Here is a 12,074-nt window from a genome sequence, read left to right as displayed (position 1 = left end):
TTTACTTGTTAAACTGTTCTTTGAAAACTAATCTGTGTCATAAACAAAAACTATCCTCAAACAATGCTGATATTAAGCACAGTAATTCATAACTGCATTGTAGATGAAGAAGTTATTTTTATCCATTTGATTACTAGATATACTTCACAAAAATAAAATAAGCACTTCCACAGCTTGCAAAAAAAAGTGCCTTCTACTTAAGAGTTTGCTTGGTTACATAATAAGAAGGGAAACAAAAGGCCTAACATCTTCAGTAATGAAGAAGTCAATTGATAAGCGAAGCCATCACAATATCAAAGGATTAATCCCACCAATTCTGACTCAGGTGACAGTTCAGCGGAGGTCAGAGTGGCTGACACTGACCTCAAAAGCAGGTTTTAACTATTCAATATACTGAAAGCTCCTGGGCTATCACAGCATTAGAATGGAACAAACTGACAAATCAATTTAATCAGCTAAATGACTTTTTTTTTAAACAAATTGGCAGATCAGCCAATCAACAAATGTGTGTGTTCCTATCACAGGTGGTTGGACAAAGCACAGCACACAATAAAAGAAACGTTATATCTACCAATTCCTTTATATGAAATTTAAAACCTACAAATCTCTCTAAGAGTTCTAAATTGGTCAAGTTTTAAACATCTACATTTCTCTGATCCAAAACCAAAAAAATACAGTAAGCTGATAAATATTTTAAAATTGCTCTGAAGATGGTTTTGTAAGAACAGATGTACATTTTAATACGAAAACCCTACAGAATAACTGAAGCAATCTAAGTATCACTATATCACCACCAACCAATGATGCAAAAAGTGATACTGAACACTACCGCTCCAGTCATTATGAAAGCAGGTTATTGTGGTTAGCATTGAATTATTTAAACAAAAATAATTTTAAAAAAATGAAATATTGATTTATTTTGACCCCAAACAAGGAAATAAAAAAATGATTTAATTGAAAGAAAACTTATAGTGGTTTAATCTCTTATAAATCCCACCAATTATGGATTTCTGGTTTATATTTTGTTTATTTCAGTTTAAAAGATATGCTCAGCCAGAGTTTAAGATATTATTTTAAAACTGTACCTGTCAATGATATACCAATGCTTCAGAATTGCTTATTTTTAGTATTAATGGTAGCTTTATTGTGTGTAATAATAAACTTGACAGAGAAAATATTTTTGATATATGATGTGATTGTAATTTACATAGCATTTTATAAGAAATCTTTGGATGTTTGAGAATCACTATTTATTGATAGTATTTTTGCACATCAAAGTACGGTTCGTAGAACACCAATGGTCTGAGGAGCCCTTCCTGCTGGTCCAAAGAATTAAATGTTGAACCAAACAGTGGGGGATTAGGTTGTTGGAAAGGGCAATAGTCCATGAGAGGATCTCTCTTTTACTAAGTGGCCTGCAGAATGAAAAAAGTTGGTTTGGCAGTAGTTCACCATGTATTAAAGAATCCCTTCACCTCTCCCACTAATAAAACAAGAATTCACTTTAGATCTTATGTCATCAAGTTTTTAAAGTATTGGTTACAACTCTACATGTAAATTATCTCTGTAAAAATGTCTGGAAATTTTTCAGAATAAATCATTGGGTACTTAGGCTCCTTAACAATTTGTGGAGTACTTCCATTCTCAAAGCATTTGGCAAACTGAAGCTGAGCACTTGTTTGTGAGAACCAAGTAAGCTGTGCCTGTTGAGAAATTTTTGTGAATGCAAAAAAACTTTGTTCCATACCTGCTTACTTTAAAAGGCCCCAAAACTAACAGCACCTCAGAAAAGTATGTATGCAATTATGGAATTAAGGGATTTTCACCAAAATATTTCATATCTGTGGTATATTATATTTAAAAAATGGTATGGACTGAAGAAGCAATCTGATTGGTGGAAGATTACAAATCTATATGAATATTTAGCAACAGTTTTTTTTCTCTGAAATCCATACACCTACAAGAGGGGCAGGATCATGGAGGAGGCAACACTGGGCAAAAATGTCCCCTCCCCCACTTTATATTTGTTTCATTTTAGGACTGTAAAAATCTGTCATGAAAATAGATACTTCAATTTAAGCAACGCTGACTTCCATTTCTAAAGCTTTCATTTCTAACCACCACAGGCCAGACACATAATTCAGACAAGGAATTCTGTCCCAACAGATGATACTCCCCACTCCTTCCTTGTTTACATCACATTTTAAAGTAAGACTCTCGTTTCTTGTTGCTGAGTTTTTCTGAAGCTATCTTTCGGTTTGCTTAGAGAATTTGGTTTTACATTAAACTCTAAAAGCATCAAGATTTGGTTTGAACCTGATCTCCAGTGGTAGAAAACCAAGTCCTTTTATAATGAATACTCTACCCAGCAGAGTTTCAGCCACGGCATCCTTGCACAACGCAGCTACAGCTGACAGTTGCCATTCACTCTGTATTCTCTGAAATAGCTAAGTCTTAACCTACTGACAGCTTTAAAGAATTGAACCCGGACTTCAGAATGGATTTAGAATTGGATAGGGAGCCAAGCGCACTCCATGAAGAACTGCCACAGTGTGATCTCATTGGTCAATCCCACTTGGGAAGCAGGCTCCCATAAATTGAACTAACTGGAGCTTATATATGGTCTTTGTAATCAAGCCCAGATATTATTTATTATTTTTATTGCAGTAGCTCCCGAAGACCCTAATCAGGATTAGGGCCCTATTGTGCTAGGTGCTGTACAAACAAATGGAAAATGCAATCCGTGCCCTGATGAGTTTACAATATAAAAAGGCAAGATAGATAAGCATATAAACAAAATGCCAAAGGTATAAATCTTGTGAATTACTTAAAAAAAATTTTTTCCCCTGACCCACCTCTTCCTCCCTTGTCCCCTGACTTTGGGGCCCAACCAATCTGCATCACTAGTGTTGAATTGATATGCCTTCTTGCTCACCCCACAAAAACTGATTCAGGAATGAAAAAACATAGGCATTGCAATAATACAACTTGGAGACAATGAAAGAAAGGATGAATGTGGGTGAAGTCTGTATCTGAAAATAAAGGGTAATTTGCCGATGAGCCAAAGATGGGAAAAGAGGTTTCTGGCCACTACTACTATCAGTGTGTCTAGGAGCAGCAGTGTCTAATGCATTACAACTCCTAAATTGTGCACCACATTGACAACATGGAGGCAGATACTCTCAAAGGGTGAGAAGCTAGTTCCTTCCAATTATTCAAAGTGCTTTCTCCGTCCCACCAATCTCAGGTCCCTCTTGAACATATTGAGGTTTAAAGCAGGCAGTTTGAAATTGACACTGTTTGGAGAGAAGCAGCTCTTTTCAGAAATATGCCATGGTACTTTTCCTCCCACTAAAGAGCACTCCCTAAGACCTGGTATAGGAAATTAAAGCCTCTTCTGCTGAGTCACTCTGGATTCGGGTGCTAAAACCTACATTATGATTTAGGGTAATTACTGCTGAGTTATGGCGGAAGGTGTGTCCAATTAGCTCCAAGCAGGATATATGAGACTGGGAGACAATCTATGTGTGTAAAGGGAATTGAGAACAGAAGAGACCCCAGAGAGAAATCCTAGATGCAGTTAGGGCAGATGATTTATGTTTTATTGTTTTTTAATTGTCCATAAAGCCAAACCCTAGGGAGAGGTTGAGGATGAACTAACTCATGGTCTGTGGACTCTACTGAGGATAGGGTCAGGATGAAGACCATTCATAAGCAACCAATTTAATATTTTCTCCTCAAGTTAGATTGTCATGGAAAATTTCAAGGAAGACCTTCAGTTTAATTTGTGTGTGTGTGTGTGTGTGTTTAAAAGCTTAGATAGCATAATTGTGAACATGAACAGGAAATGGTGGTTATAATGAGACAAGGCAGGTGAATGCAATGATATAGTTCACATACAAGCGTCTTGCTTTTGGGAGGAATAAATTGTCATGGTAAATGCCTATGGCAGCCAAAAAATTAGTTCATCTTCACACCTTCTGAACTGCATTCCACCACTTAAGACAATTTTTAATGTCTTATTTTTAAATTTATTCAATTTAAAAAAACAACTGCCCTGCTCCCACAAGTGCCATATTAAAAATATGAGTTTTGAAGGTTGTTCTTTACTTTATATACATTGCCACCGTTGTTCAGTGTTTGTTATTGAGGACAGAATCACGTTGCCTGCCTCCTATGATTTGCTTTGAAAATTTTAAGGGGGATCCAAATTATTTACAAGTACAGTAACATTTACTAAACTAATGTTAAAGATGGATTTAATTACAGAAGTATTTAAAAACAAAGTAACATGAAACATACAAAGAACACAGAATAGAGAAAACACAAAGATTACCCTAATAACTAATCTCAGGAGCGAGAAGGTATCTCTTAATATTCCATATGTAAGGTCCTGCCTAAAATCTTAAAATACCTTTAACAGTCAGGGTAGCAATCTGGTTTAAAAGCATGTAGTCATTAATTTTTTTGCTAGCAAAAAGAAAGAAGATAAACCTTAAATAAGTATGCAAGATAAAGATTCCATAAACCCAGCAATTACAGCAATATATATATATATATATACACACACACACACACACACACACACGCCCAGTAAGGAATGAAGAAGGCCAAGGAGAAACGACTGATTAATGGCAAGATGAAGGGAAGGTTCCAGTGATGCAAGCTGAACACAGTGTTGCAGCTCAGGAAATTAATTAAGTTACAATTACTACTAAGAATTAGGGCCCTGCATGTTCTAGGAGCAAAGAATTTGCTGCAGAATATACCCCTGGCTGCAGAATTGCGTTAGAGAATCTCAGGCCTGGTCCACACTTAAAAATTAGATTGACCTAGATCTATCGCTCAGGGCTGTAAAAAATTTCACACCCTGAGCACTGTAGTTAGGTCAACCTAACCCCCAGTATAGGTGTGGCTAGGTCGACAGAAGAATTCTTCCATCGACCTAGCTACCACCTCTCAGAGAGGTGGATTAACTATACTGATGGAAAAACCCCTTCTGTAGATGTAAGAAGCCTCTACACCAGTGGTTCTCAAACTAGGGCCGCCGATTGTTCCGGGAAAGCCCCTGGCGGGACGGGACGGTTTGTTTACCTGCCGCGTCCGCAGGTTTGGCCGATCGTGGTTCCCGCTGACTGCGGTTCTCCGTTCCAGGCCAATGGGGGCTGCGGGAAGCGGCGCGTGCCGAGGGATGTGCTGGCCGCCCTTCCTGCAGCCCCCATTGGCCTGGAGCGGTGAACCCCGGCCAGTGGGAGCCGCGATCGGCCAAACCTGTGGACGCAGCAGGTAAGCAAACCGTCCCGTCCCGCCAGGGGCTTTCCCGGAACAAATGGCGGCCCTAGTTTGAGAACCACTGCTCTACACTATGGTGCTATAGTGGCATAAGTTGCAGCGCTGTAGCTATGCTGCTGCAGCAGCTGTAGTGTAGATGTGGCCTATGTTTTAATTTTTAATTAAGTTTATAACTTTTATGGTTATGAAGAAAACCTTTCAACATTGCCTTCCTGACAGCATGAAACAGGAATTCTGAGACATGTGAACTGCCACATTCATCTCAATGAGATGTTAATTTTGAAGCCTGATAAGTTTAAATGTCAACACTGAATGGGATTTTCAAAGGGGCCTAAAGTAATTATGGGTCCTATTACCATTAAACTTCAATGGGAATTGAGTGTCTAACTCCCTTAGGCCTCATTGAAAAATCCCAGGCACTGTTAACTATTTCACTGCTGATCACTTTAGCAGAAATATCCAATTAATATATTTATCCCACAATCCCAAACTGCTTCTCACTGATCTGTAGATACCAAAATCTCCAGCTTCCCTTCCCTCAACTTCTACAATACAGTTACCTTTTCTGAATTAAAAAATCTGTGTCATACCAAAACCTGAAAGTGTCGATACTGCATACATTCATTTTATTTATTATCAAAACAAACCAACCCCAGTGGTTACTCAACTGACTGCATTATTCATATTTACCTCAATGAAAACTTCCATTTTGAATTTCAATGAAGCTGTTGCAGAATTTCCAGTTTGTCACACCAGAGTATGCAGATGTCAGGGAGCTTCCTACAGAATTTAAATTCCCCTTGCCATGTAGTACTGGAGTCTTGGCCATCCTCACTCAGAAAACCACTTACATAGGAGAAAATGTATTTACACGTAAGATGGACTTGAATTTTGAAAAAGTGTGGGACAGTCGAATTCCAGAGAAACAATTCTTTTTCTGAGTGCGAAACAATGAGACCCAGCAATTAAAGTGGTGGTGTAGTAGAATGGTTCCCAAACTGTGCTCCATGGAACATTTGCTAGTTGCCTGCAGAGAGCTGGATGACCACATGGTGCTAATTCTTATATTGCTTGTACAGGTGTCCATGGACACCACAGTAAAGGAAAGCTTGGAAATAAGGGGTTGAATCCAGCCATATGCTAGCCACAAGCAGAATAAAAATGTCCACAAGCAGGGAGGAAAGAATGAAGCAGATTGGTAGTAGGTTTCTCTTCTCCCCTGATCAGCTGGATTAAGTCACAAGGAAAGCATGGGGGGGAGAGGGAGGAAAGGGTGAGACAAGGCAAGAAAGAAGCATGTGCATGGGAGCAGAAATGAGAGATTAAATAAAAAGCAAAAGTAGACAATGTGATAACTTGAAAAAATTACTTATTGTATAATTGAAAATATAGGAGTAACTATTCCTTTACTTTGTGTAGTTTTTCAGTTGCAAAACCTACATTGATGGAGTGATTACATTTTAAGATAACATCTTTAAAGAAAATGCCACTGGCTTGGGAAAAGTATGCTAGCATGATAAATCTAAAAAGTCAACAAATATTGCAGCAACATTTGTATAATAATTACAGAAATATTACTATCTCAACTTGCACATACACAGCTGTAATAAAATTCTGTCCAAACAAATATTTTCTCTGTGTTACTTATAGAAGTTAACATTTTGCCCTGTTACATGTTCAGCTTTTCTATTAAATACAGATATTAATATTACAGATGAAAAGTTGTTCCTCCCTCTATTACAATTTGCTTCAACCCCATAAATTAAACATTTTTTCTGAAAGTAAGATTGAAGCAATCCTGTACAAACCCTTGATTATCAATATGACAGGCAAAGAAAGAAAGCATTCAACAAGTGACTTTCCTTACCTTCAGCACAGCGATGAATGGTACAAAGTTAACTCTCTGAAGCCCATTTTTATAGAGGTCTGAAAGAGAAAACTGGTACTAGTTTTGCTACTTAGCTTTGCCCCTTAATAATAATGCCAGCTTGTCTTTTAATCTGGCAAATAAAGCTCTATGCCGTTAGAGGGATAAAGGAATGAAAGGGAATTGAAATTGATTTCTATTCTTTTGCTGCATGAAATTCATTACATTCTTAATGGGGGGGGGGAAAGGGCAGAACAGCCCAAGAGAATCTCAAAAGGGATTCAGTGAAATTAGATTTAAATCTCTAATGAGAACGAAGTGATTTTAGCAGAAGAGATACAAAACCTTTGTATTAAAATAAGCTCATAAAAGAATTGGAAACGTTATGTATCAATCAGTACAACTATAAGGCCAAAATATGCAAAGGCTTAATCTTAAGGATTTTTTTTTTTTGTAAAAAGATTTGAACTATGAAGAAATAATGTCAATTGCCAGAGTTGGTAATGTCTTTATTCTGTTGATTAAGGTTACTCCCTTGGTCTTCTAATAATTCCCATCACATATACCATTTTTTTCAAGGCAAGAAAATACAATTTGATTTGTAGGCAAACAATAAAATATTACAAATAAATACATAACCTTTGAAAAAAGGTTTAATTTATTAAAATATTTTATAATTAAATGCATATTTGACATTTATGAAATAAAATGTACATTAATAAATATAACTGGTAAAACAGAATTTTATATCTATAGTAAAAAGTTCTCTTTTCTGGAAACTATGTAACTGTAGGGACAGGATGAACAGTTCCATTACAGCTTTATCATCATACCATAGTTATGATGTGCTACTTCACTTCATTAATACAAGTCTCCATCTGACTGCAAGGTCGTAACACTTGATTACAGGGCAGGTCAACAGAAGAATGTAGACACTCTGCCCACCTAAATTCCCCTGCCTCTGACACAGACCATATCAGATTATTATTATATAAGGATTAGATTTTTATCACTAAATGTTGGTATATGTTGATTTCACCATACACACAGGCAAACCACTAAAAAATTAAATCTATAAACATTTAACTGTATAGATCGGCAAAGTAAGAAAAATGCTGCTTGAGAACGTATTAGGGTTTCATTTAAGGATATTTACATTGTATATTTTTACATGCGACGTCGACAATTTGTGTTTTAATGGTTATAAAGCCTTAACATTTATGCATTACTACTGTCATTAAATAATTATTGTCTGATCCCCTCCCCATTGTCAAACTATCCCATAATTTCCTGCAACTGTGAAAATTTAATTTAATAAAAATTGAAAAAAATGCTTAAACATAAACACCAATATTATCACTTGAAATGATTAAAAAACCAACAAAACACAAAAATTGAATTCTGCCACGCCTATATAAAACATTTTGAGTGCAGTAATGCCTGAAAGCCATAATTAGGCTAGGTCTCATTGTACTAGGTGCAGTATGAACATAATGGTGGAGGGAGGATGCACTATGCGTGACAAATCAGGAGAGTACTGACAAAGTGATTCACAGGAACCAGAATAGTAAGACAATGCTTATAGGAAATCTGGATACTAGTGAATCAGATTCTGAAACCTAATTACTCACAAAGTTGTACACAGTCGTGTACCATTTTTCACACAGTTCTCTAACATTTATGGCAAAACACAATTTTTTAAAGTAAGCAATACATTTAAATGAATGCAAGTTTACAGGTAGAAACAGTGATCATTAAAAATTATTTTTTTGCCTGGAAATATTTTTAACATGCTGTAATATAAATAATGAAGTTGGCGGAGGAGTGAAGCTGGGATTCCAGAAATCACACCTTGACATTTCACTCTCATGTTCCAGTGGGAAAGCAGTAAACGTAACATTACTAAGTGTGGCACTAGTGTCTTGGCCAGTGTTTTCTCTAACCAGACTGCTATCTTGCCTCTTTGTATCCAGAAAGAGAGGGGAAAAAATCCAGTTTGGATACTAGGGTTGCCAACTTTCTAATTGCAGAAAACCGAACACCCTTGCCGTGCCCCTTCCCTGAGGCCCCACTCCTTCTCTGAGGCCCCGCCCCCTGCTCACTCCACCCCACCCCCTGCTCACTCCACACCCGCCCCCCCATCGCGCGTCTCTCTTGCTCACTTGCTCATTTTCACCGGGCTGGGGAAGGGAGTTGGAGTGTGGGAGGGGGTGAGAGCTCAAGCTCTGGGGTGGGGCCAGGGATGAGGGGTTTAGGATGCAGGGGGGGAGCTCCGGGCTTGGGGGTGGGGCCGAGGGATTCGGAGTGTGGGAGGGGGCTCCAGGCTGGAGGAGAGGGTTGCTGTGTGGGAAGGGGTGAGCGCTCTGGCTGGGGGTCTGGGGTTGGGCCGGGGATGAGGGGTTTGGAGTGTGGGTGGGAGCTCTGGGCAGGGGCAAGGGATCAGAGTGTGGGAGGGGTTGAGGGCTCCGGCTGGAAGGTTGAGGGCTCCCAGGAAGTGGCCGGCACATCCCTCTGGCTCCTAGGCAGAAGGGCAGCCAGGGTGCTCCGCATGCTGCCCCTGCCTATAAGCGCTGCTCCCGCAGCTCCCATTGGCCATGGCTCCCAGCCAATGGGAGCTGCAAAGCCGGCACTCAGGGGTGGCACTTGTGGGTGGGGGCAGCACATAGAGCCCCCCCGACTGCCCCTCCACCTAGGAGCTGGAGGGACATGCCAGCTGCTTCCCAGGAGCTGCACGGAGCTGGGCATGGAGCCTGCCAGCCCCACTTTGACCAACCGGACTTTTAGCGGCCCGGTCAGGTGTGCTGACCGAGGCTGCCAGGTCCCTTTTCGACTGGGTGTTCTGGTTGAAAACCAGACACCTGGCACCCCTTTTGGATACCTTAATAAGAACAAATGTAGTGTATTAACCCAATGCCCTTTACTGGGGAGAATTTCATTTCAGACACTCCTCTTTAGATACTGAAATATATTCTGTGTGCACAGACGGAGGAGGGTGGAGTGGCTGCCCTAACCCATGGCACCACAATGCTATGGACGTTCCCCCTGACGTCCCCTCTGGGCCAGCCCTACGCAGCTCCTGCACTAGGGGCAGAGGTGCCATGTGGTGGGGACACAGGGTCACATGCCCCCCACCCTTCCCGATTTCTCAGACGCCTCTCGCCAGGCTGCCCAGCAGCACGGGGGGGGGGGGGGGCAGGAAACAGCAGGGTGGCTGACTGAGCTTCCCACACACACACACTACATGGAGCTGCTTCTCCTTCCCTGCTGCTGGAGTCCCAGTGTTTCTCACTGCCTCTTTGCAGACCGCCCGCTGAGGTGAGTCGGGGGCATCTTTGAGATCGGGAAGAGGAGCTGCGATGTGGTGCTCAGCGCCAGACAGCTCAGGTGGAGCCCAATCCAGTCCGAAAGCCCCAGAGGTGAGGGGAGCAGGCTAGGGGGAAGGGGACCCTGTTGCTGCTGCTTCAATGCACCCCCAGCAGCAGGGGGCATTGAAACTGCAGCAGCATCCAATGTGCCTCTCAAGGAGAAGGTGATTTGGGGGTGTCATATTTCCCCCTCCAACAAAAAGTGATTGGTAAGTCTCCAACTTCTTGTTAATTGCCCCAAGCACCATCCCACCCTGGCGCCACCCATCCTGATGGCGCATGGGGGACCGCGCATCCCGACAGTGTTGCCACTTTTGTTGGTCTTGTTTTGAACACCTGCTAAATTGATTGAGGCTAACTCAGGCAGGGAGGGATGCCTGCAAGCTCTGCAAGGGTCTGGGCAGCCACAGGGACAGACAGCAGGAGGAGGAAGAGGTAGTTGCCAGTGTATGTTGTCTACATACATATCAAGTTTCAGGGGACGGAGGCAGAGGCAATATGTGGGGCAGTCACGTGCCCCCACAGAACCTTTCAACTGTGCCCCCCCACTATCCACAGTTACATGTTGCCTCTGGCTAGGTGAATTCTCCCTCGGGCTATTGCAGTCCCTTTATGGTCCCTATAAAGCAACATACACTATCGGGGCAGGCACCAGAATCTAGCCAATTGTTCACAGACTAATATTTTGAAGTAAACAGGTAGGTCCAAGCCCAAACTCATGATCTACAAGCAGAACTTTGGGGTGTTTGAAGCTATCCTTTTTACAGATCGCTCCCAACCACACTATGCACCCATCCAATTTGCCTTTTTCTCTTTCACTTAGTTGTGTTAATTATATCTTGACTTAATTACAAAGAAGGATAAAAGTACAATAATAACTGAAGGTTGAAAGACATAACATTTCCTCCTCACTATGACTATTAAAATGGAGAAAAAAATCTGTATTTTAAAGCTTAAGTGATTCTGTTCTAAACAAAGAAAATCAGTGTAATTTGAAAGCCTTTGGTTCTTGCATGTACCTTAATATAAATAAAAAAACCCCAATATTATGCTAATTAATACCATTGCACTAATTGTCTCTTAGAAGTGTTATTTGGCTACCAAAAAATTATAAGATTAGTTTATTGAGCCCTCTTTGGCTAAAGCCTTGCATAGTTAAGGGCTCCATGAAATGTTCATATCAAGCCTTCCTTTTATTTATTAAATAGTATTGTGAAGAATTTTTAAAAAAGTTCTCTAAACCAATATATCGCAAGAGCTTGTGTGTGATGTCAAAGCAGTTGGGGACAGAGCCTCTTGATGGATCGCATCGAGCTAGCACAAGTGTAGCCACGGTAGCAGCACCGGAGGCGTGGCTGAGCCGTATCAAGTATTTACACACCAGTTTCAGGCAGGTTTGTATTTGGCACAGTTCAGCCATGCTTCCGCTGCGGGTGGCTACCCGTGCTACCACAGCTTCCTTATTTATACATGTGCTAGTACAATGAGAGCTAGTGTGAGAATGTGTTCACAAGAAGGGGAAATCACATAGGGCTTGTCTATACCACTGA

At 40.7% G+C, this 12,074-nt stretch overlaps 1 protein-coding gene across 1 annotated transcript in view; it reads right to left on the bottom strand.

Annotated features, from left to right (window-relative positions):
* Nucleotides 1-12,074, bottom strand: part of AFG1L (AFG1 like ATPase) — a 131,863-nt gene that overhangs the window by 59,727 nt on the left and 60,062 nt on the right. Inside the window, exon 7 of the mRNA XM_065401410.1 lies at nucleotides 7,160-7,218. Within this exon, the coding sequence (XP_065257482.1) occupies nucleotides 7,160-7,218 (59 nt within the window). The remainder of the gene's footprint in view (nucleotides 1-7,159; nucleotides 7,219-12,074) is intronic.

The sequence above is a fragment of the Emys orbicularis genome, chromosome 3 (genome assembly GCF_028017835.1).
Source record: "Emys orbicularis isolate rEmyOrb1 chromosome 3, rEmyOrb1.hap1, whole genome shotgun sequence".
Classification (NCBI taxonomy): Eukaryota; Metazoa; Chordata; order Testudines; family Emydidae; genus Emys; species Emys orbicularis.
This window is presented reverse-complemented; position numbering and strand designations above follow the sequence as displayed.